At 34.8% G+C, this 25,169-nt stretch overlaps 1 protein-coding gene across 7 annotated transcripts in view; it reads left to right on the top strand.

The window, feature by feature from the left end:
* The window catches only part of CADM2 (cell adhesion molecule 2), a 1,189,836-nt gene that overhangs the window by 1,060,807 nt on the left and 103,860 nt on the right, over nucleotides 1-25,169 (top strand). For all 7 annotated transcript variants that reach the window (XM_081552246.1, XM_081552256.1, XM_081552244.1 and 4 more), the window contains one exon: nucleotides 2,403-2,493. In XM_081552246.1, the coding sequence (XP_081408372.1) occupies nucleotides 2,403-2,493 (91 nt within the window). The remainder of the gene's footprint in view (nucleotides 1-2,402; nucleotides 2,494-25,169) is intronic.

The following is a 25,169-nucleotide window of genomic DNA, read 5'->3' as shown; positions in this document are numbered from 1 at the left end:
ATAGTTCTTGACCAATGTATAATGCCATGTAGCCATATTTACAATATCATAGAAAATAATTTCACTGTCCTTAAAACCCTGTGCTTTACTTCTTGATTGCTTTTTTTCTCCCCCAGATTCCCTAATAATCATTGATATTTTAATTGATAGTGGTTTTGCTTTTTTATAGGATTTAACTTAGCTAGAATTACATAGGATATAACCTTTTCAGACTGTCCTCTTTCATTTAGCAATATGCATTTAAGATTCCAATATATCTTCCTGTGACTTGAAAGCACATTTCTTCTTACTGCTGAATAATATTTCACTGTCTATATGTACCAGTGTTTCTTTATCCATTTTCCTACTAAAGGATATCTTAGTTACTTCTAATTTCTGGCAATTATGAAAATAACTACTATATATATATTCATAAGTAAGTATAAACATAAATTTTCAACTCCTTTGAGTAAAGTTATTTGAATTTTAATTAAAACACATTTTAGTGAAAGACAAACAAATTAAGTGACTATGAAAAGTAATATGTTTATCTTGTACTATATATATATTATTATGGGAAGGCATGCTTAGTTTTTAGGAAGCTGCAAACTATCACCTAAAGTGGCTGAACCATTTTGCATTCCCACTAGCAGTGAATGAGAGTTCCTGTTACTCTAACTACTCATCAGCATTTGGTGGTATCACTCTTTTGGATTTTGTCCACTCTGTATAGTGTGTGGGCTTCCCAGATGATTCTGTGGGTAAAAGAATCCACCTGCAATGCAGGAGGAGATGCCAGTTCAATTTCTGGATCAGGAAGATCCCTTGGAGGAGGGCATAGCAATCCACTCCAGTATTCTTGCCTGAAGAATCCCATGGACATGAGGAGACAGGCAGGCTAGAGTCCGTAGGGTCCCAAAGATTTAAACACTACTGACTAGACTGAGCACACACACACACAGAGGCAAATAATGTGTAGTGGTATCTCATTGTTGTTCAAATTTGCAATTCCATAATGACATTTGATGCTGAGCATCTTTTCATATGCTTATTTTCCTTTTGTGTGTATATTTGTTGAGGTGTCTGCTTAGATCTTTGATGATTATTTTTAATTGGGTTGTTTTGTCTTTCTTTTTGTTGAGTTTTAAGAGCTTTTTGTACATCTTGGAAAGTAGTCATGTGTCACATCTTTTCAAATTTCTAAAATCTTTGTTAAAAATAGAAAATCCATTCCACTGGATAAATATCTTTAATTCAAATACTGAATCATTCAAATAAAATAGGGGGTATCTTTACTTCTCAAGTTCATAATAATTTTAAATTTTTGAATAATAATTTAAAAGCTAATATTTTGTCCGTTAATCTGTCTCTTGAAAGTAATTGTGTTTCTTTATAAATGAGACCTGGTAGCTCAGCTGGTAAAAAATCCACCTGCAATTCAGGAGACCCTGGTTCAATTCCTGTGTTGGCAAGATCCCCTGGAGAAGGGATAGGCCACCTACTCCAGTATTCTTGGGCTTCCTTTGTGGCTCAGATGGTAAAGAATCTGCCTGCAATGCAGGAGATCTGGGTTCAATCCCTGGGTTAGGAAGATTCCCTGGAGGAGGGCAAGGCAACCCACTCCAGTATTCTTGCCTGGAGAATCCCCATGGACAGAGGAGCCTGGCAGGCTGCAGTCCATGAGGTCACTTAGAGTCAGACACTACTGAGCTACTGAACTGACTGCCAAGACATAAAAGTTATAAATGTAAATGTCTCAGGGTATTTTTGTATCTTCTTCCACCAAGGATGATTTTATTGTTAAATGGAAATAACTTTCTAACAATTAAGTTATAGCATATACAACAAAGTTTTAATTTTTGTTAATGTTCTAAATAACTATTTCAGATGATTTGCTAACTGTACTTTAAAGCAAACAGTGTGTGGTAAGGACTGCCTTACTGTATTTTCAAAAAGATTCTGCATAATTCTTGTGAGACAGTGGTCTGAAGTTCTAAAAGAACCCTAAAAGTGTTCCTTATTGTGAGTCCTTGGTATTCCTGTAGCAATGAGAGTGCTGTTATTCAAATGCACATAAATGCATTCAGTCCATAATAATAATATTCATAGCCATATATAATAGTTGAAGAAACAATTGTATGAAATGCTTGATATTCATCTGAACAACCTTTGCAATTTCACTTTTAAATTCAGATTTCAGAAATAATACAGCAGTGGCCCTCATAAGATACTCAGATATTTTTGTAAGCTTTTCCTGGACAGGATGGTAGCTTCTTAAACTTCAGACCTTGTTTCACTAAGAGATCTTTTATAAATGTATGCAATTATAAGAAATGGCTTGAACATACACCATGATGTACAGTTAACTATATAGCTTTACATGTGTTTAATGACCTTTCTCAATATTCCTTTTTTTTTTCTAGATACACCATCAGTTAAGATTATACCATCCACTCCTTTTCCACAAGAAGGACAGCCTTTAATTTTGACTTGTGAATCCAAAGGAAAACCACTGTAAGTGATTTAATGAGCAATATTTTTTTTTACTTTTTATTCTATCTTGCTTTGATTGCAGGTTTTAACTGCAGAAATCCACAATTTTTTTTTATTTTCTTGCTGGGCAAAATGATCTCAGAAAAGAAAGCCCCTGAGCAATTCTCTCATGAAAAGCTCTGAAAATATTGAATCCTCAAAATATGTCCATGTTTTAGTTACATGGAAAATCATTTTCATAAGAGAAATCAAATCTACACTTCTAATGTAACCCCATGAGACATAATTTGTTGATGGTTATACTTGGAGGTATTGTGAATGAAAGGGTCACAGACTGAACATTTTCAATTAAAAAGAGATTTCATTGTTAGAATAATGAGTTCTAACATCACTTTGACTCTAAAATTTCATGTTTGACATTCATGTTTATAAACAGTTAACTCTTGGAAATATAGCAATATATCAATAGAAAATATATTAATGGAAAATTCAAATATGGAGTATCAAATAAGGATTATTTCTTTGGAAAGTGATTTGTTCACTTATGGTAACACTTTACTTGAAACTGAAAGTCATTTGTTTGATCTTTTAAGATATTTCCATTGATTTGCATTTCTATTTAGGTTTTTTTTAAATAAATTTATTTATTTTAGTTGGGGGCTAATTACTTTACAATATTGTAGTGGTTTTTGCCATACATTGACATGAATCAGCCATGGGTTTACATGTGTTCCTCATCCTGAACCCCCTCCCACCTCCCTCCCCATCCCATCCCTCTGGGTCATCCCATTGCCCCAGCCCTGAGCATTTGTCTCATGCATCGAACCTGGAATGGTGTTCTGTTTCACATATGATAATACACATGTTTCAAAGCTATTCTCTCAGAACGTCCCACTCTCACCTTCTCCCTCAGAGTCCATGTGACGTTCTATGCATCTGTGTCTCTTATTCTGTCTCGCGTATAGGGTTATCGTTACCATCTTTCAAATTCCATATATATGCATTAGTATACTGTATTGGTGTTTTTCTTTCTGGCTTACTTCACTCTGTATAATGGGCTCCAGTTTCATCCATCTCAATAGAACTGATTCAAATGTATTCTTTTCAATGGCTGAGTAATATTCTATTGTGTATATGTACCAGAGCTTCCTTATCCATTCGTCTGTTGATGGACATCTAGGTTGCTTCCATGTCCTGGCTATTGTAAACAGTGCTGCGATGAACATTGGGGTACATGTGTCTCTTTCAATTCTGGTTTCCTCGGTGTGTATGCCCAGCAGTAGGATTGCTGGGTCATATGGCAGATCTAAATGTAAGACCAGAAACTACAAAACTCCTAGAGGAAAACATAGGCAAAACACTCTCTGACATAAATCACAGCAGGATCCTCTATGACCCACCTCCCAGAATATTGGAAATAAAAGCAAAAATAAACAAATGGGACCTAATTAAAATTAAAAGCTTTTGCACAACAAAGGAAACTATAAGCAAAGTGAAAAGACAGCCTTCAGAATGGGAGGAAATAATAGCAAACGAAGCAACGGACAAACAATTAATCTCAAAAATATACAAGCAACTCCTGCAGCTGAATTCCAGAAAAATAAATGACCCAATCAAAAAATGGGCCAAAGAACTAAACAGATATTTCTCCAAAGAAGGCATACAGATGGCTAACAAACACATGAAAAGATGCTCAACATCATTCATTATTAGAGAAATGCAAATCAAAACCACAATGAGGTACCATTTCACGCCAGTCAGAATGGCTGCTATACAAAAGTCTACAAGAAATAAATTCTGGAGAGGGTGTGGAGAAAAGGGAACCCTCTCACACTGTTGGTGGGAATGCACACCAGTACAGCCACTATGGAGAACAGTGTGGAGATTCTGTTTAGATTTTAATGGGAGGAATTTATTTGTTCTCTGTATATAACTATAGTCTTCCCAGGTGGTAAAGAATCCACCTGCCAATACAGGAGACGCTGGTTCCATCACTGGTTCAGGAAGATCCCTTGGAGAAGGAAATGGCTAACCACTCCAGTGTTCTTGCCTGGGAAATCCCATGGACAGAGAAGCCTAGCAGGCTACATATTCCATGAGGTCTCAAAGACTCAAAAATAACTTAGCGACTAAACAACAACAAACATACATAACTATATGGGATAGTTCTTGTGCAAATCAAACTTATTTACTAAAAATTTGTTTCTAATAACATTTATATTTAAGTGTAGATTTCATAGTAACACATGTGGAACTTTTCTAAAGTAATTTTAATACAGAAGCCTGAAATTTCAACTTCCTGAATATTTTATTGTCTTATACTTTTTAACACACTATGTGAATTCATCCTTTTGTTGTCACAGTATTGATATTTTAGAACTGCTCTCTCTTCCAGTAATCATTTTCTAGAGATTAAAAATATACTGACTTAGGAGCATTTTGCAAATTTATCTATTTTTTCTTTCAAGAAACATTTAAGGCATTTTAGACCTTGAAAGAGAGGAAGTTTTTTCAAAGTAGTTTTACTCTATATATCCTGTGCAATTCACTTTCATAGTTCTTACCACTGATAAGCTTAAATTGCTTATAGAAAACATTTTTTCAACTGCAGTGTGCTACCTAAATGTGACTGCATTTCAGTATTACAGCTACAGCAGAGCTTTTAGCTATAAGTTCAGTACTTTAGGGGCTTCCCTCATAGCTCAATTGGTAAAGAATCTGCTTGCAATGCGGGAGACCAGGGTTTGATCCCTGGTTTGGGATGGTCCCCTGGAGAAGGGAAAGGCTACTCACTCCAGTATTCTGGCCTGGAGAATTCCACGGACTATACAGTCCATGGGGTCGCAAAGAGTCAGACTCTACTGTGACTTTCACTTAATCACTCAGTACTTTAACTAAGAAAGAAGTGTAATCAACTCTAGTCTGCTTTAGATATACTGAAATCCAATTTCTTTACTCCCACTTCTGTATTTCTCATACTAGAGCTTCTTTCCAAACTTTCCCTTCCATTTCCTCTCCTGTTCCTTTTGATTTTTTTTTCCCAGCTTTCCCTCTTCCCTTTTCCCTGTCTCTCTCTTTTGCTTCTGTTTCTCCTGTAATCTCAGAGGTCAGCATTTGGAGATATGATAAAGAAACACGATCAGGATCAGTTCAGTTCAGTTCAGGTGCTCAGTCGTGTCCAACTCTTTGTGACCCCATGAATCGCAGCATGGCAGGCCTCCCTGTTCATCACCAACTCCCGGAGTCTACCCAAACCCATGCCCACTGAGTCAGTGATGCCATCCAACCATCTCATCCTCTGTCGTCCCCTTCTCCTCCTACCCTCAATCTTTCCCAGCATCAGGGTCTTTTCAAATGAGTCAGTTCTTCACATCAGGTGGCCAAAGTATTAGAGTTTCAGCTTCAACATCAGTCCCTCCAATGAACATTCAGAATTGATCTCTTTTAGGATGGACTGATTGGATCTCCTTGCAGTCTAAGAGTCTTCTCCAACACTACAGTTCAAAAACATCAATTCTTCAGTGCTCAGCTTTCTTTATAGTCCAACTCTCACATACATACATGACTACTGGAAAAAACATAGCCTTGACTAGATGGACCTTTGTTGACAAAGTAATGTCTCTGCTTTTTTTTTTTTTTTAATAAATTTATTTATTTTAGTTGGGGGTTACTTTACAATATTGTAATAGATTTTGCCATACATTGACATGAATCAGCCATGGGTTTACATGTGTTCCCCTTCCTGGACCCCCCACCCACCTCCCTCCCCATCCCATCCCTCTGGGTCATCCCATTGCCCCGGCCCTGAGCCCTTGTCTCATGCATCGAACATGGAATGGTGTTCTGTTTCACATATGATAATATACATGTTTCAATGCTATTCTCCCAGAACGTCCCACCCTCACCTTCTCCCTCAGAGTCCATAAAATTGTTCTATGCATCTGTGTCTCTTATTCTGTCTCGCATATAGGGTTATCGTTACCATCTTTCAAATTCCATATATATGCATTAGTATACTGTATTGTTGTTTTTCTTTCTGGCTTACTTCACTCTGTATAATGGGCTCCAGTTTCATCCATCTCAGTAGAACCGATTCAAATGTATTTTTTTTAATGGCTGAGTAATATTCCATTGTGTATATGTACCACAGCTTCCTTATCCATTCGTCTGCTGATGGACATCTAGGTTGCTTCCATGTCCTGGCTATTGTAAACAGTGCTGCGATGAACATTGGGGTACATGTGTCTCTTTCAATTCTGGTTTCCTCGGTGTATATGCCCAGCAGTGGGATTGCTGGGTCATATGGCAGTTCTATTCCCAGTTTTTTAAGGAATCTCCACACTATTCTCCATAGTGGTGTCTCTGCTTTTTAATATGCTATCTAGGTTAGTCATAACTTTCCTTCCAAGGAGTAAGCATCTTTTAATTTCATGGCTGTCACCATCTGCAGTGATTTTGGAGCCCAAAAAAAGAAAGTCTGCCACTGTTTCCACTGTTTCCCCATCCATTTGCCATGAAGTGATGGGACCAGATGCCAAGATCTTAGTTTTCTGAATGTTGAGCTTTAAGCCAACTTTTTCACTCTCCTCTCTCACTTTCATCAAGAGGCTTTTTAGTTCCCCTTCACTTTCTGCCATAAGGGTGGTGTCATCTGCATATCTGAGTTTATTGATATTTCTCCCAGGATCAGGGCATAGCAAAGGAGTTTGACTTTTACCTTCTCTCCATAGTTCTGCCCCAAAGTACGTATATGTACACGTAGAATATGTGTACAACTTACGCAACTAAATGAGGAGAAGATGGGAAGTATAATATATAGAATGCTTGGGAATTAATACATTCCAGCTCAAATAGCACCTGTCAATGATCTTCTCTTTAATTATATACCCACTTTCACCATCTTTTTTTTTTTGGTGAATACTTATGTTGTGATCTACATAATTAGCTATGTAAGTAATCCATTTCCCTCAGCTCAGATATGGTTGAATAAAAGTGTTTTATTGTGGGTCTTTGTTTCAGTTACCTGAAAATAAGCTTGGATATGCAATACTTCTTTGCACTGCAGATGAATGAAAAACAATAATCTCATATATTTATTTTATTTAAAAATACAAAGGCCCAGAAGTTTAAGAAATAGAAAATGTCATCTTTCTCAGAAAGATCCTGATTAATATCACTTTGCTATCGGTAATGGAAATAAGAAGGCTTCTTATTTTACAGAAAGGAAAACTAAAGCTCAGTGTTAACCAGTTTTCCCAATTCATCCAGATTTTAAATGGATGAGTCAGGGTTTAAACTTAGTGCAATCATTGCCCAAAGAATACATTTTTTCAGCTATTTTCTCCTACTTCAATTGCTGAGTCTAAATTGTCCCTTATGTTAGTTAAAGTCACTTTTGAAAAATTAAGATCGGCCCTACAATAATGAGCAGCACTGACGTTGAAGCTCTAGATGCTTGAAGATGAAGAACTGGCTCATCTCAAGACACATTTCACTGTTGCTATTTATTTGTTTATTTTTTTTTATATCAGGCTTTCTTCTGTATTTATGCCCATTCTGGAAACTTGCCAAATTCCTACCAAGCTGACCATTTCTAGCATAGTTTACAGTCATATAAAAAATTCTCTAGTTAGTATAGTATCTTCTGAGCAATTAGCTCCTAAGCCTATAAGGGTTAAAATGATTATTATATTCAGTCTTTATCATTATAGATCATACTGTTTTATTCTATATGCTATGGTCCAAAAGTAAATGTACATTGATTTATTCACTTGTATTGTATTCTTATTACCAACTCTCTTTTTACCATCTTCTTTCCTTGTAGACTTCCAGGCCTTTGATATTAAAGATATAGCCAAATTCTCTGACTCTTTTTTGCCTTTAGACCACTACTTCACTTGTGTCTTAATTATGTTAAAACCCACCCTTCTGCATCTTCAAAGTAATTATCATTTCCAACAAATGAATACATTAGCATATTTAAAGACAGTCTCATTGCTAGCCTCTCTAGTTTACATTCCATCTCCAACAATGCCAGATGAGGCAGATAGGATCAAAAAAGCAAGAGAATACTTTTTCTGATCATGAAGAAAACAAGTCTCACTAGAGCAAATAGAACAGAAAGCAAAATGAAATGGATTAATCAGGGAGTTATCATAATCAAAGCTATGGTTTTTCTAGTAGTTACATATGGATTTAAGAATTGAACCATAAAGAAGGCTAAGTGCCAAAGAAGAACTGATGCTTTAGAATTGTGGTGCTGGAGAAGACTCTTGAGAGTCTCTAGGACTGCAAGGAGATCAAACCAGTCAGTCCTAAAGGAAATCAACCCTGAATATTCATTGGAAGGATTGTTGCTGAAGCTGAAGCTCCAAAACTGTAGCCACTTGACTCAAAGAGCTGATTCATGGGAAAAGATTCTGATGCTGGGAAAGACTGAAGGCAAAAAGAGGAGGGGGCAGCAGAGAATTAGATGGTTTGATAGCATTACCAACTCAGTTGAAATGAATTTGAGCAAACTGCGGAAGATAGTGGAGAACAGAGGAGCCTGGTGTGTTGCAGTCCATGGGGTCACATAGCGACAGATACAACTTAGTGACAAAACAATAACAACAACAATCAGGGAGTTAGGTGATGGGAAGGCAAAGAAAATGAGAAGACCACCCATTTCAGAAAATGAATCATGAAAAATTGAAAAGGGCTGAGAAAAGAACGTCGTGTCAAACAGAAGTTTTAAAATAAAAAAATAGTAGAGAGGCTGTTCATATTTTAAGATAGGATCGAAAGGGCCTGTAAAGAGTATGAGTAAAAATAAAGTTGTAATATCACATTTACCCAAGGGTCAGGTTCGAATTTCCTATTTTATTCTGTTAATCACAGTCAAAGTTCTCCATTACACCTGATTCCTCATTCTGTTATTTTGGATTCACTGAGAAGCAACACTGTGCCTTAGCTTCTAAGCTTCTAATTGACTCCTGAAGTACCTAATTTCTGTTATTATTATCATTTATCTGATCCCCCTTTAATAAGCAGGTGAGAATCAGGAATGGATAATAAATCTAAGATTTCTTCACATTTTGTTGCTGACTTCAATAATTTCTTTAACCCATGAACAAATCTTTATTGTTTCTTAAAAATATTTGACCAATATATGATTTACTAAAGAATGAATCAATTAATGGTTATTAGGCAAGTTAATAGACAGAAAACACACCACTGCTTTTTGTGTAAGTCACAAAACGATGGTGTGATTCATCTCATACTGAGACTCATGTTCCTAACCTGGCCTCCTGTATGCTAATACTGTTTTCTTTGTTCTAAATGTGAGGGCCCCAGTGACTGTTTATGAACAATCATGCCTTATTTGCCTGCTTTGGACTGAAGCCTTTTGCTACTTTCCTGTGGAACAGCTGCATAACTTGGGCCAGGATCAAATTGTTCCACTTGACATTACTATAGAGGCATTCTATTCTTTCTTTAAAAGAGAGATTATGTACATGTCTGTCTTTTATTTTAATTTTAGTTTAAAGTGAGGACCAAGCTAATGCCAGCTACTTTTCTTTCAAGTCCCTAGAGTTTTTGCAACCTCTTCTTTCTTTGGCTGAATTCCCAGACAGCTTTCAGGCAGCACTGTTCTCCATTTATAGAAGTACAGGTGGAAAAAAAGCTGTTATATTACATTAAAATTATGACTTTAAATGGTGTGGGGTTGCCCTCTACATGCTAGAGCTAAAGAATCATCATTTATTTTAATCAAATGTTTAAAACACTCTAATAGGTAAGCCAAATAAATGTATATTTGGTATTTATTCTATAAAAGAAAATAATTATAACTATTGATAAATTATTCCATATATCCAGCATTATGTTTATGTTGTATTTATTGTTTTACCTCTGGTAACCACAATTTTTTTATGTTTTTGGTATGACTGTAGTATATGTAATTGCACTGCATATAACATTTCTGTTCTGTACAAAAGGAAAGATTTTAGTCTTTAAGAAGACAGTTCACATGTTATAGTGAGGTGTTTTAGAGAAAGAGGAACATATCCATTTTCAAAATAATCTAGAATTTAAGAAGGAATCTGTTAAGAACATACTAGTGCATTGTCCTGTTAGTATAATAGAGATTTAAAAATAGGATGTACAGTAAGGCAAAACAGTTTTATATCATCTGTTTTTTTTTTCTTCAGTCTAATATGCACCTTTTTACAAATCACAGATTATTTCCTGTCACATAATCCAATCACAGCCAAAAGAAATGAGGAAAACAACCAGGAGTTAAAGAAAGCAATTTATGCAAAGTGAAATGTTCTACCTCAAAACAGAACAAAATTTGAATTTATCAACTGAAAACCAGTGCAGAAGGCTGCAAATAATAAAATAGTTTATTTGGGATCTTAGGAATTGCAATTCAGTAGACAGAGATTCTGGTTAAACCAAAAGAGTGTTCAGGTGAAAAGAAAGAATCAGGGGCTTCTAAAGCCAAAAAGCCACGAGGGTGTAAAAAGTTGCCTGGTGAGAATTGTAATTGATTCTGATGTGAATCAGGAAATATTTGTCCTTAAGGAAACACGTGTTATTTTAGGATAGTCGAATAAATAGATAGGCTGCCACAAGTTATTTTAGGATATGGATCCAATAATTATCTTGAGTTTCTAGCGGATGATCTGGATACATTAAGTAGGACAATAACAGATCAAAAGTTTAGATCCCATTCAGGCTGAGATAAGTAAAAGTCACACTTCTTAATAGCCTCCTGGCTCCACTTTAGGGAGCTCTATTAGCAATACAGGCTCCATTTTGATTTTTCTTTCCCAAATTTTGAGAAAAAGAATAATATGATCTATAGTTATAACAATTTCATATGATTTGACCTAATGCCTAATAGATGTTAATTACACAATAATTGTCTCTCTCCTTCCATCTGTTCTATAGAAAGCCTACTAAATAATCATCTAGGTCTATGTTTATGTTCCGATATAATGCCTAAGCTATCATGCTCTGGGGCAGAGAAAGCTGTGTGAGTGGTAGAAAGAGAAATAGAAATAACTTTGAATTATAAATCTGTAGATATCTGTGGCTTGAGTGGTCTTGAAAAAGTCATATAATCAAATCAATTTTTTTTTAGTTAATAAACTTTACTTTTTAGGTTCACAGTGAAACTGAGTGAAAAGTGCAGATTTCCCATGTGCCCTTATTCCCCACTCATGTACAACCTGTCCTACTACTGACATCCCTCATGGCAGTGGTACATTTATTACAGTGAATCTATATGAACCTATCATTTTTACCCCAAAGCCCATAGTTTACCAATGTAAATATACCAAGTATTTTTTATTCTCTAAAATTAGAAAATAAAACCTTATAAACAAATTGCACATATATTTTCATATTTAAAACACTTTCTGCCTCCAAGTAATTTCATAATAAGTAATAGCCATGAGGATGATAAGTTATTATTTTGTCAAAAAATACATAGTGTACCTCACCAACTTTTAAACTTAGAAGTCTTAATTAGGTATTTAATACATACACTGATACTGGGCTACTATGATAACCCTGGGATCTGAGTTATTATCTCACACTTCTTCCATGGTTCTGAAATTCAAGGTAATAAGCAGAATAAACACGTTCTAGGATGATGATCTGTGATTTTTCAACGCATGTTTGAACAGCAAAGGAATCCAAACTAAAGTCATGACAAAACTGGCAGGCAGCACTGCAATTTTGTTGAGGTTTAATAATAATAATAATAATAATGAGCAATAGAGAAGAAAGATAGAGGCATGAATACTTGTTAAGGAGTAAAATGTGGCTAGAAATGAGAAAGTCCTGGGACACAGGAATAGCCCCTCCATACTGTTATGGTAGAAAAAAACCTTAGAAAAATTTGAAAGTACTAGAACAGGTAGAGAATAAGTTCTGGTTTCCCAAAGTGGAAAAGTCTATGCTATGAAAAAGTTCAGCTGGGATGAAAGAGATTAACCAGTTAGCTAGTTTGACAGAAAGCTAAAGAAGAGATCTGGAAGGTTTTAAGAAACCAAGACTAAGTGAATAACATGGTTCATGAGTGGTTGAAAATCCAGGGTTTGCAATGTATAAAGCCTTGTTCTAGTATAGGTTTCCCAGTTCCTTTATGCCAGTCTTATTTTAATCACAAAATTATCCTGTTGTAAAAGGTTTACAAAGACCCTTAGATTGTTTGCATTTTATAGATAAAGACAGTGAGCCTTGTGGAGGTTATATGACCTTCTCTAGTCACATGGTAAATAAATGGTAGAACTGGGATTACAAAAACACTTTTAAAAAATTTTAACAACACTGATGGTTATATTTTCTTATTTTCACAGTATTTTCACTTCTGTCAGGTTGGCTTTTCAGGATAACCCAATGAAGTTGACAAGAACGAAAAAGTTCTTATAAACTTTAGGAATGCCTATGTTTTAGTTATTTATAGAAAGTTATCAGTTATGAATGAAACCTGCATTGACATACCCAAATATTATATAAAGAATTTCTACATATATCAAATAGTTCTGCCTAGGTTTTATGATTATGTACATAATAATTATTCCATTATTAAATATTTTTGTTTTAAAAAAGCTAATTATATTATGCTTATAATTTTATATATTTGAGAATGATTAGGACTGCACACTGTAACTATAAAATAATACCAATGCAAACATAATACCAATGTATTGGACTACAATGCACAGCCTCAGGGGTTGACTATAATAAGCAGGAAGCTCAAAGAGAACACTCCCCCAAAGTGTGTCTTTCTTGCTAAAAGCAATGCTTAATAGTCACCAAAATAATTGATGGAATAAACATAATGAGGGTCTCATCTACAAACTCTCACAAAGTCAGCCCTTCAGTGATAAATGTTACAGAGCATTTAAGTTGTTTTTTTTTTCCCACTTTGTGTCCTGATATCTAGAGAGATATAAACTTGTCTCAAGCAATTAATTAAAAATTAAAGGCAGTATAATCAGTTTTTTTCTAAAGTGTTTTAAAGGGAAAATACTGGGAAAGTAGTTCTAAGGGCTCATAATTTAAATATATATATATATATCCATGTGCTGTCCTTTTCATATGAGTTACTTTTCTGAGGCCCATATGGTCTTTTGCTTCCATCTCATGGCTTCAAAATTTAATCACACATTGACGCTCTGGAAACACACAAGTTGTTATCTTGGAAATGAGACCGAATATATTTGGTTTTGTTTTTGAAACAAGAAGCTGACTCCTGGTAATCTCCACTGCTGTTATTTAGGCTGGGCATCTGTGGTGTGCTGGGCACTCAATCATTTTCAATTAAATGCGCCTATGTCTCATGAAAGTCGCACAAGAGCTTGCAAAATCATGATTATAGATCCATAGAAGAAATGTACTTTTGAACATTTCCAGGTAAGCGATTTTCTTGCAACAAAAGCCCAATTATTTTGAGGGATTATGTAAATGTTCAGTGGGAAATGCCAACACTAAAACGTCCTCAATACTTTTAAGAATCCATTGTGGAGTGATGTCATTTACTTGATTAAATTTTTGAGCTCATGGACTTTAAAATCTATTTTTTTGATATATTAATTATGAGATTGCATCTAAGCATTTTACCCTTTATTTAAAGCTTTGTAAACACTACATTTATGTTTATATAAAACAGTCATCAAAATGGTAATTGTAGAAAAAGTGTAGAAACAAAAATCACTCTTTATGTTTAAAAGTTGAAAAATTATACTTATCCTTGATTAAAAAGCATGTTAACCCATTGCTCAACAAGTCCCATTTGATAAGAATTGCTTTTTCTTTTTGCATTTTTCCCCATAATAGTATTTGTGTCATAAAGTTAGAGTTATTAATAATATCCTTCTGGTGATCACCAGTCAGCTTACTCTGAAGTGCATTACTTTGTGCTTGTGGTAAATCTCTTGACTATAATTTTTGCAAATAAATGTAGAGAACAAAATGTGAATTAACTCAGAATCACTGCATATATTTAGTATTATATCAATTAATGGTGCAACTGAGAAAAATTTTATACAGTGGAAAGCCATTTGTTTGAACGACCTAAAGAAATGTTCTTGCATTATATGTGTTTTAACAAAGTATGGTGTATAGTGACTCACTTTTCTAGATATAACTTCAATCATTCAGGAACCTCTCAACTTCAAAGTCTGAAAAAAATTTAAACAACAAGTTCCCAAACTGTAGAAAACATGAGCATATACAAATGTCTCCAATTAGAATGAGGAGAATCTGTCAGTGATTTTTGATAGCTTAAAAGCTCAACTCTTTCAAATACAAAGTACCAGAAATCTCTGGGAAATTTTAAGGGAAGGAGAAGGAAAGAGAGAGACAAAATAAAAAAGACAGGAGAAAAGGACAGACTCTTGTGACTTGTGATCAGCAGATTTTTCTAAAACGGTGAGCTGTGATGGACTTCAGCACCACCACTCAAAATTACAGGTACACAGATGAACATAGTGAGGTGACCATAAAGAAACCAGATTAAAAATATAATAGTTTTCCAGTTTATGGACAAAAGGGCTTTCCCAGGTGCCTCTAGTGGTAAAAAATCCACCAGCTGATGCAGCAGATGCAAGAAATGGGGGATGCAGGGACAGAAGAGCCTGGTGGGCTACAGTCCATGGGGTTGCAAAGAGACATGACTGAGCAACTGAGTATATTGCATACTGCACATAGGCACAAAAAGACCTAGAAGCCACAGAAACTCTCACAGTAGGTCGCAAATTCGAAGTTTCAAATAGTAACATATTAATGAGTCATCAGATTAATTTTAACCGCCACCTCCCACTTGTAAATTCTGACAGGGGTACACTTGAAACTAACAGAATATTGTGAATTAAATATACTCCAGATTTAAAAATTGGATTGCATTATGTCTGACTCTTTGTAATCCCATGGATTGTAGCCTGCTGGACTCCTTTGTCCATGGAACTTTCCAGGCAAAAATACTGGAGTGTGTTGCCATTTCCTATTCCAGGGGATCTTCTCGACCCAGGGAATGAACTCATGTCTCATGTGTTTCCTGCACCAGCAGGTGGATTCTTTACCACTGGTGCCACCAGGAAAGCTTAAAAATCCTTCTTAAAAGCCAAAAATAAAATGGAAAAAATAATATTGGGCTGGCCAAAAAGTTTGTTTGGATTTTTCCATAAGCTATTACAGAAAAATATGAATGAAATAGAATAGGAAAAGAACAAGCTTTTATTTCTTGTATGTATGCTTATGCATCATGTAAAGTTGTAAAATATGTTTTTTCCTATAGGATTTGAAAAATGTTATGTTAAACCCAACTGTGGTGAGACTGGGTCTTGGGGACATTCAGGAAAAGAACATGCTAAATCCTGATCACTTAAGCTCCTCTAAAACTATCAGTACACAAAAATGTGTGTTCCAACTGAAGAGATCTTAGCTCTGAAAGAACAGCTGAATGGCACTAAGTATGTTGTGATTAATAATGCAGAAAAATTTCATACTTTGAGAAGGATTTCATTCAAATGATTAAAATATACTTGCAAATGTTTTAATCTTAAATTTCAATTATCTGCAGCATTTACTTACATGGAGGATTTAATTCCCCAGTTACCAGATAAATGATGTGCACTTTTACTTTTCTAAGACCATTGGTTTTAATATTAGCAAAGAAATAAGTCATGGAGCAGAAACAGTTCTGTAATGGTGACACAGTGTTTAACATAAGTATTAGATCTTATAAGGTTAATTAGCACAATTTTATAGTAGTGAAAGTAATGGATTGTAAAGTAACTCCTATATGGAAAATAGGACCCTCTTATTGCAACATGCCCTTTAATCTGAATGATTTTCACACATCTGACTGAGTAGAATACTTATAGATACATTTCATATGGTGTCAAATAGATTTCATAATGTACACAGGTTGAGAAAGCAACAGATTCTGAGAAACTCAGACTCATAAGTTCTTGATTTAAACAGCATGAAAATGTTCCAAAGTCTGTCTTAGTCAAAGGAAGTTTCTAGGAGTTACTAAGTTTCAAAGACATTGAAATTAATATTTTCTTAAGAAAGTATTTTTTTTTAAATATCATAGTGATTTTAAGCTTAATATACATACACAGAGGGGCTTATTATTGTTTGGATGAGGGAATGAATGTTTACTCAAGATTTCTTGATCTTTTAACCAGGAATTAATATTCTGTGTTTGCCAAAGCAGGAGAAAAAATGTTAAGTGTAGATAAGGGATTGGTAATTGTTTTGCTTTAACACAAAGTCCTTGAGAGATTAGCTTAAGCATTTGTCACGATCTTGAATATTTTTCTTTCAGTGCTAAAATCTGTCACTCCTTCAAGATCACAGCAATCTTATCTTTTCTGGGGATAATCTTTTATTTGTTATGCCAAAAATTGTCTGGAATTATACAGTTTATATTGTGAAGTCTCTGTTTCTCAAAAGTGTTACAATAATTATCAGTGAACACTACCTTATCAGTAAAAAGTGGTCCAGGATTTCACAGACACTCTAAAAAATGCCATTATTTTCAAGTTGTCTAAAGAGCACTTACCTCTTGCATATAGGTTCTTTTCTATTTCTACTGCAAGCCTCTAAACTTGTAGGCAAGAAGTACTTTAAAAAGTCAGAATTAAGTAGCATATACTCAGATTAATCAGGACGGAAGAAATCTGTTTCTTATTTTCTCTTGAGATTTTAAGTCTAATGATGAAGTTAACATTGATGATATTGTCCCATCTACATTGAATCTTTAATGTAATGAAACTTCTCCTACTTGACACTATACTAGTACAATCATTGATTTCCAGAATTTACATGAGTAGATACATTCAGAATCAGACTTTCAACTTGCAGTTTAATGAAACAAGCAGGCTGGATTTTCTGCTTCAAACCCACTTCATTCATCACTGCATTAAACACCTTTGACCCTATCAGGCAGAAGTATCAATGATGGTATTTGAGAGGGGACTTCATTGTTAAGCCTTTCAACAGTAATCACTGGGATTCTCAAACTGCAAATAGAAGGAAAAAAATCGCTTTTCACAGAAAAGAATTTTTCAACTATGGGAAATATCATGTTTATTCTGAGCAAGAATTAAGGGTTATAGCAAGGATATAGCAAGAGATTGAAGAACACACCCAGAAATGTCTAAAATCAAAAGAAAGTAGAGACCAATGAAGAAGAAAGCTGCAGAACCCTTTTACTCTTTCTTCCTCTCTCTCACACACACACACAAATACACAAGGACATATTTATTAAATGAGATGCAAATAACTTCAACAAGCTAGAAGTACAATGGAAATTTACATATTTTAAAGAGCAGCAGTTAAAGAATTTTCTTTAACTGTGTAATTTCAAGTCATTTTTTTTTCATTTTTTTTTTTTTCCTCTTCACTTACTGTACTATTCCAGCCCTAAATATTTGAAATGTTAGGTCAGAGCCAGCTTAACAGTTGTATCAAACTATAGATTTTGCAAAAATAAATATTTAAAATATTATGTTAGTTAGAAAAGGCAGAAATATGTAGATATAATCATATATTTTAAACTTTTATGATAATTCTTGAGGCATATTTCTACATATCAGAAAAATAAAACTTTTTTTTGTCAGTAAATTCTCAAAGACCCAGTAATGAAATTTATTTTTGCTTTAAAATTGCCTTCCATTGCTCTCCATGTGCATTCTTCCATGATAATTTCAAGAACAGTATTTTTAAAACAAGTCATTCACCTCATTCATTTTTGTTTTTTTCAATTAGTTAGATGTTCTGACAGAGAAGATAGAAAAGTTGGGTTCATTAGGGCTGATAATTAACCAGTTAACTACAATGGATGGGAAAGGAAAAAAAGTATTAATAGCATAGTAATATTAATGAAAGACAGAGGTGAAATTAGGAAGGGATCGGAAAATAAAGGTAAATGGTGGGCTCAGTAATTAGGATTGGAGGTTTTGATGATGAGCTGAATAGTGAGCTGAAAAGATGAGAGGTTGAGATTGAAAAAAACTGAAGTATATAAAGAAGTGAAGGAATGATAATGACAAAGTTTAGTGTGGGATTATGGTTGAGTAGTGCTAACAAAAAGATTATTGGAAATGAGAAGCTTGGGGAACTGAGAGGTCAAGGTACTGGATGTGTTATTAATTAAGTATGTAGGCCAATGAATATTTAAAGAGATTCTTTCTTGTTCCTATGACATCAGTTTCTTTTGACTTCTCTAAGACATACTAGATTTCATTATCTCTTTTCTCTTTTCCTAAATAAAAGTATTCTAATGTATCTGGTAAATCTGCTCTTTTGTTTTATTTCCTCAGCTTGGACACTTGCTTGGCTCCAATCTCTCTATAAAAAACTCCAGTCCTGCTCTATGCTCAAATTTCTAATTTCTCATTCCCTTATTGCTGGATGGATATGCATTTCTTAACTTTCTTCTAGCACTGAATTTAGCTTTTCTCATATGGCGCTAGTAATAAAGAATCCTCTTGCCAAAGCCCGGAGACATAAGAGATGCAGGTTCAATCCTTGAGCCAGTAAAAGGAAATGGCAACCCACTCTAGGATTCATGCGTGGAAAATTCCATGAACAAAGGAGCCTGGCAGGATACAGTCCATGTGTTCACAAAGAGTCAGACTTGACTTACGACTAAACAACAAAATAACAAATGAAATCATCAACTTTTCCTTTCTGCTGTACGTGTTTGTTTCCAATCTGGTTTGTTTTGCTAGTCTGTCATTTATTTGGTTAGTTGGGTGGTCTTGCATTTTTTATTTTTTCCTATTTAGGACTAGGATTGTTCTTATGATACAGATTAGACTCCATGAAGAGAGTTTCTCCTCTCTTTTCATTCAGTTGTTTAGTTGCTGAGTTGTGTCTCTTTGAGACCCATGAACAGCACACCAGGCCTCCCTGTCCACCACCAACTCCCAGAGCTTGTTCAAACTCATGTCCATGAAGTCGATGATACCATCCAACCATCTCAGCCTCTGTCATCCACTTCTGCCTTCAATCTTTCCCAGCATCAGGGTTTTTCCAGTGAGCCAGTTCTTTGCATCATGTGGCCAAAGTATCGGAGCTTCAACTTCAGCATCAGTCCTTCCAATGAATATTCAGGACTGATTTCCTTTAGGATTGACTGGTTATATCTCCTTGCAGTCCAAGGGACTCTCAAGAGTCTTCACCAACACCACAGTTTAAAAGCATCAATTCTTCAGCATTCAGCTTTCTTTATGGTCCAACTCTCACATCCATATATGATTACTGGAAAAACCATAGCTTTGACTAGGTGGACCTTTGTCAGCAAAGTCTGTGCTTTTTAATATGCTGTCTAGGTTGGTCATAGCTTTTTTTCTAAGAAGCAAGCTTCTTTTAATTTCATGGCTGCAGTCACCAGCTGCAGTGATTTTGGAGCCCCCCAAAATAAAATCTGTCACTGTTTTCATTGTTTCCCCATCTATTTGCCATGAAGTGATGGGGCTGGATGCCATGATCTTAGTTTTTTGAATGTTAAGTTTTAAGTCAGCTTTTTCACTCTCCTCTTTCACTTTCATCAGGAAGCTCTTCAGTTCCTCTTTGCTTTCTGGGATAAGGGTGGTATCATCTGTGTATCTAAGGTTTTTGCTGTTTCTCCAGGCAATCTTGACTCTGGCTTGTGCTTCATCCAGCCCAGTGTTTCTCATGATGTACTCTGCATATAAGTTAAATAAGTAGAGTGACTATATACAACCTTGACATACTCCTTTCCCTATTTGGAATCAGTCCATTGTTTCATGTCTGGTTCTAACTGCTGTTTCTTGACCTGCATACAGCTTTCTCAGGAGGTAGGTCAGGTGGTCTGGTATTCCCATCCCCTTAGGAATTTTCCACAGTTTGTTGTGATCCACACAGTCAAAGGCTTTGGTGTAGTCAATAAAGCAGAAGTAGATGTTTCTGAAACTCTCTTGCTTTTTTGATGATTGGATGTCGGCAATTTGATCTCTGGTTCCTCTCCCTTTTCTAAATCCAGCTTGAACATCTGGAAGATCATGGTTCACATCCTGTTGAATCCTGGCTTGGAGAATTTTGAGTACTACTTTGCTGACATGTGAGATGAGTGCAATTGTTCAGTAGTTTGAGCATTCTTTGGCATTGTCTTTCTTTGGGATTGGAATGAAAACTGACCTTTTCCAGTCCTGTGGCCACTGCTGAGTTTTCCAAATTTGCTGACATATTGAGTGCAGCACTTTAACAGCATTATCTTTTAGGACTTGGAATAGCTTAGCTGAAATTCCATCACCTCCACTAGCTTTGTTTGTAGTGATGCTCCCTAAAGCCCACTTAACATCAGACTCCACGATGTCTGGCTCTAGGTGAGTGATCACATCATCGTGGTTATCTGGGTCATTAAGACCTTTTTTATATAGTTCTGCATATTCTTGCCACTTTTTCTTAATATCTTCTGCTTCTGTTAGATCCGTTCTGTTTCTGACCTTTATTGTGCCCGTCTTTGCATGAAATGCTCCCTTGGTATGTCTAATTTTCTTGAAGAGATCTCTAGTCTTTCTTATTCTATTATTTTCCTCTACTTCTTTGCATTGATCATTGAGGAAGGCTTTCTTATCTCTCTTTGCTATTCTTTGGGACTCTGCATTCAGATGGATATATCTTTCCTTTTCTCATTTGTTGTTAGCTTCTCTTCTCTTGTCAGCTATTTGTAAGGCCTCCTCAGACAACCATTTTGCCTTTTTGCATTTCTTTTTCTTGGGGATGCTTTTGATCACTGCCTCCTATATAATGTCACGAACTTCTGTCTGTAGTTCTTCAGGCACTCTATCTATCAAATCTAATCCTTTGAATCTATTTCTCACTTCCACTGTATAGCCCTAAGGGATTTGATTTAGGTCATACCTAAATGGTCTAGTGGTTTTCCCTACTTTCTTCAATTTAAGTCTGATTTTGCAATAAAGCATTAATGATCTGAACCACAGTCAGCACCTGGTCTTATTTTTTCTGACTGTATAGAGCTTCTTCATCCTCAGCTGCAAAGAATATAATCAATCGGAATCCAGTATTGATCATCTGGTGATATCCATGTGTAAAGTCATCTCTTGTGTTTTTGGAAGAGGGTGTTTGCTATGACAAGTGTGTTCTCTTGGCAAAATTCTGTTAGCCTTTGCCCTGCTTCATTTTGTACTCCTAGGCCAAACTTGCCTGTTATTCCAGGCGTCTCTTGACTTTCTACTTTTGCTTTCCAGTCCCCTATGATGAAAGGACATTTTTTGGGTGCTAGTTCTAGAAGGTCTTGTAAGTCTGCATAGAACTGTTCAACTTCAGCTTCTTTAGCATTAGTGGTTGGGGCATAGATTTGGATTACTCTTATATTTCATGGTTTGCCCTGGAAATGAACAGAGCTCATTCTGTCACTTATGAGATTGCACCCAAGTACTGCATTTTGGACTCTTCTGTTGACCTTGAGGACTACTCCATTTCTTTTAAAGGATTCTTATCCACAGTAGTAGATATAATGGTCATCTGAATTAAATTCACCCTTTCCAGTCCATTTTAGTTCACTGAATCCTCAAATGTCTTTTCGTTTACACCATATATTTTCTGGTTCCAAAAAGTTATGTTTATTGTCCCAAGAGCTCTCCTATTTTTTCCTATTATTGTGTGTTTTCCTTTATTATCATTCCAAAATTATGTAAAACTTTGTTTTCTATCTTCAGAACTCTGTATACTGTCTCTTCATTGAATTTTTCTTTTTCAGATATTTCACACTGGTATATTTAAATAAATTAATAATTTGATCAGATATGTTATTTGATAACATAGATATCTCTTATCAGAAATATTTACTTCTTAAAAGCTTTATCAGAGTATTTTTATTTTTCATGAATATCTGGATTTTTTCATGTGATACCCAAAGCCAGGGTTGAGTGCCAGGCTAACTAATGTACCATTCTAAATGTATTGTGTTTTTAACCTGCACATGTCTATTCCAAACTTTTCTGTTTCTTTGCTTTTTTTCATCCTCTTCTTTATGATCAGAATTTTCTCTACCACATTTCATTTTGTCTCTCATATTAGTGGCACCATCAGTCTTCTGGTCTAATACTAAAATAATACTTTTCATGTTTAGCTTTATATCCTATTAACTTTGTCTTGGACTAAGCTTCTTAGCATATTTGATCCTATTGCTTAATATGAATTTACATCTTGGCTTTTGATTTTATTACTTCCAAGTCAGTCATTACATCAAGCATTTTTAATTTTGTCCTTTTTTTAATATGATATCTTAGCCAATAACAGTATCACCTATTAACTCTATGCTCTTTCCTGGAATTCACCATATTTAAATTCATCTCTTCAGCAATATGGCCCCTGGAAGGCAAGTATCATAACCAGGATTCTGACTGCTCTTGAGTTGGCATCTTCCATTTTTAACACTTAAGAATCTTACTATAATTTAAGACATGAATCAAGAGCTATATCTTTCATAAAGCCTGTTGCATTACAGTGCTGTTAATACAGATATGATGAATTTTTATTATGTTTTATAACTCATTTATGCCACTTACTAAGCCTTCCCAAATATTATACTTGATTACATATATCTTGTATAAACTACTAAAATATAATATCATAGAGAACAGATATTATTTTATTTTCCTTATATCCCTCAATATTCCTGGTTCAAAACTTGCACTGATTTGTTTATGGATCCTTATTAGATAATAATTGTGCAAACTTATGAAGTAACTAGTCAAGAATATGTAGGTATATGTTAATTAACAACAACAAAAATATTCATTGATTTCTTACGTGTGTTAAGATATAAGTGTAAGAGTAAGACATTTTCTGGTAATTAAACTCTTCGAGACTCACTGAAGATTACTCTACCATAAGCATGTCTGAAGTTTTGTTTTGCCTTAAGCAAAACCGTATCTATAAAGACATACACATAAGTGTTTCATTGATTATGTTTTTAAATGAACCTCAATTATGACAAGTAAAACATTCAAAGTTAACTTGGCTAATAGTAAAAGTTATTTGATGTTTTAAGAATTACTCCCATGAAAAGTGTAAAATCAATATCAGAAAAAAAAGGAAAACAAATTTCATTATGATTAAGTTGCACAACAATCAAATCTGAGGAAAAATCACAGCTTGACGTATTCTCCAAAGACCTAGATCTATATTTTTACAATAATTAAGAAAATGCCTTTGAATAAATATAAAAAGTTACTTACAAACTATGTTCAGAAACACCTTGTTTGATACTCAGTAACAAAATAACCCTTTATGTACCTTTAAATTTGAAATGATCAACATAATAAATAACTCCATAGTAATCCTTTTCAGTCTCTTAGTTTATATACCATGTCCTTTGCCTCCAACTGAGACTCATTATAAAACTATATTTTGAATAAGTTTCACAGCTTCAAGAAAGGCCACTCCTTGAACTTCTTTTGTATTTATATTTTAAATTTTTTTTTTTTATATTTTAAATTTTAAAAAAGGAGGAAGGAACCCCAACTTCTAACTGTTTTCATATTTCCTTTTTGTCTTGCTCTTCACTTGGTTGACAGAGTTTGACTGTGGTTTATGAATGTAATCTCCATGTACCCAACAAAGATTATCTGGACTAGATTTTTCTCAGAATATTCCCTATAGGAATCCAATAAAATTAAAATTCTAAACTTGAACCCAATTTCAAACCCACTTGTTGATTAATTTGCATTTAATTTCTCTCTTTCCAGTTCCCTAAAAATTTGATAGCATGAATGTTAAGGTTTTAAAAACAGACTCTGTGGTATAATTTCTTAATTAAAAAGTTTATCTAAAGCAGAAAAAATGAATCAAGATGTTTATATAACTCTCACTACCTTCTTTTGCTTTAGGGTAAAAATATAATAAGAATTAGAGGGTAATTAGGCTTTAAAAAATATATATCCTGATTATTGAAGCTTCAATCACATTTACTGCCACCTGTGGAATTTCTAAACTGAAATAAAAGCATCAGTCATCTTCATGTGCCATAAAAGTGCATAAGGTCCCAAGTTATTAACTATACATTCATGTTTTGTCTTGTATTAAAGGAAATGTAAGATATATGTAATTGTAGTATGTAATTTCTTTTCTTTTCTTTGAACTAGAACAAGAAATTTACTTGAATGCTATTACAGTGACTTTTTTTTTTTTGCTTTCATCTAGAAAAAGTAAGTTAATTTTCACAGGATTAATTTTAAAATTAGAACCCAACATGCATTCTGCTTATGGAGGAAAAAACACTGCAGAATTCAAGAGTGATATAGCTATTTGGGTAAAAGAAGATACCGGAGCATATATCCATTCCAAAATTGGGAGATATTTTACTACTGTCCACTTTTAAATTTTTTGTTTGATTGTACTGGGTCTTCATTGCTGTGTGGGCTTTCTCTAGTTGTGGTGATTGCAGAGAATCACCTTTTAGTTGCAATGTGTGGGACTCCTCCTGTTGCAGAACATGAGGTTTAGGGTGCACAGACTTCAGAAGTCATGGCACATGGCTCAGTAGTTGTGGCTCCTGGGCTCTAGAGAACAAGCATAATAGCCATGGTGCAGGGTGCTTAGCTGCTCTGCTCCATGGCATATGGCATCTTCCTGGGTCAGAAATTGAGCCCATGTCTCCTGCACTTGACTCTTTACCATTGAGTTACCATGGA

Source organism: Giraffa tippelskirchi, chromosome 2, assembly GCF_054371585.1.
Source record: "Giraffa tippelskirchi isolate mGirTip1 chromosome 2, T2T-mGirTip1v1.2.pri, whole genome shotgun sequence".
NCBI classification, from domain to species: Eukaryota; Metazoa; Chordata; class Mammalia; order Artiodactyla; family Giraffidae; genus Giraffa; species Giraffa tippelskirchi.
The sequence above is the reverse complement of the archived record's forward strand: the minus strand, read 5'-3'. Positions and strand labels throughout refer to the sequence as shown.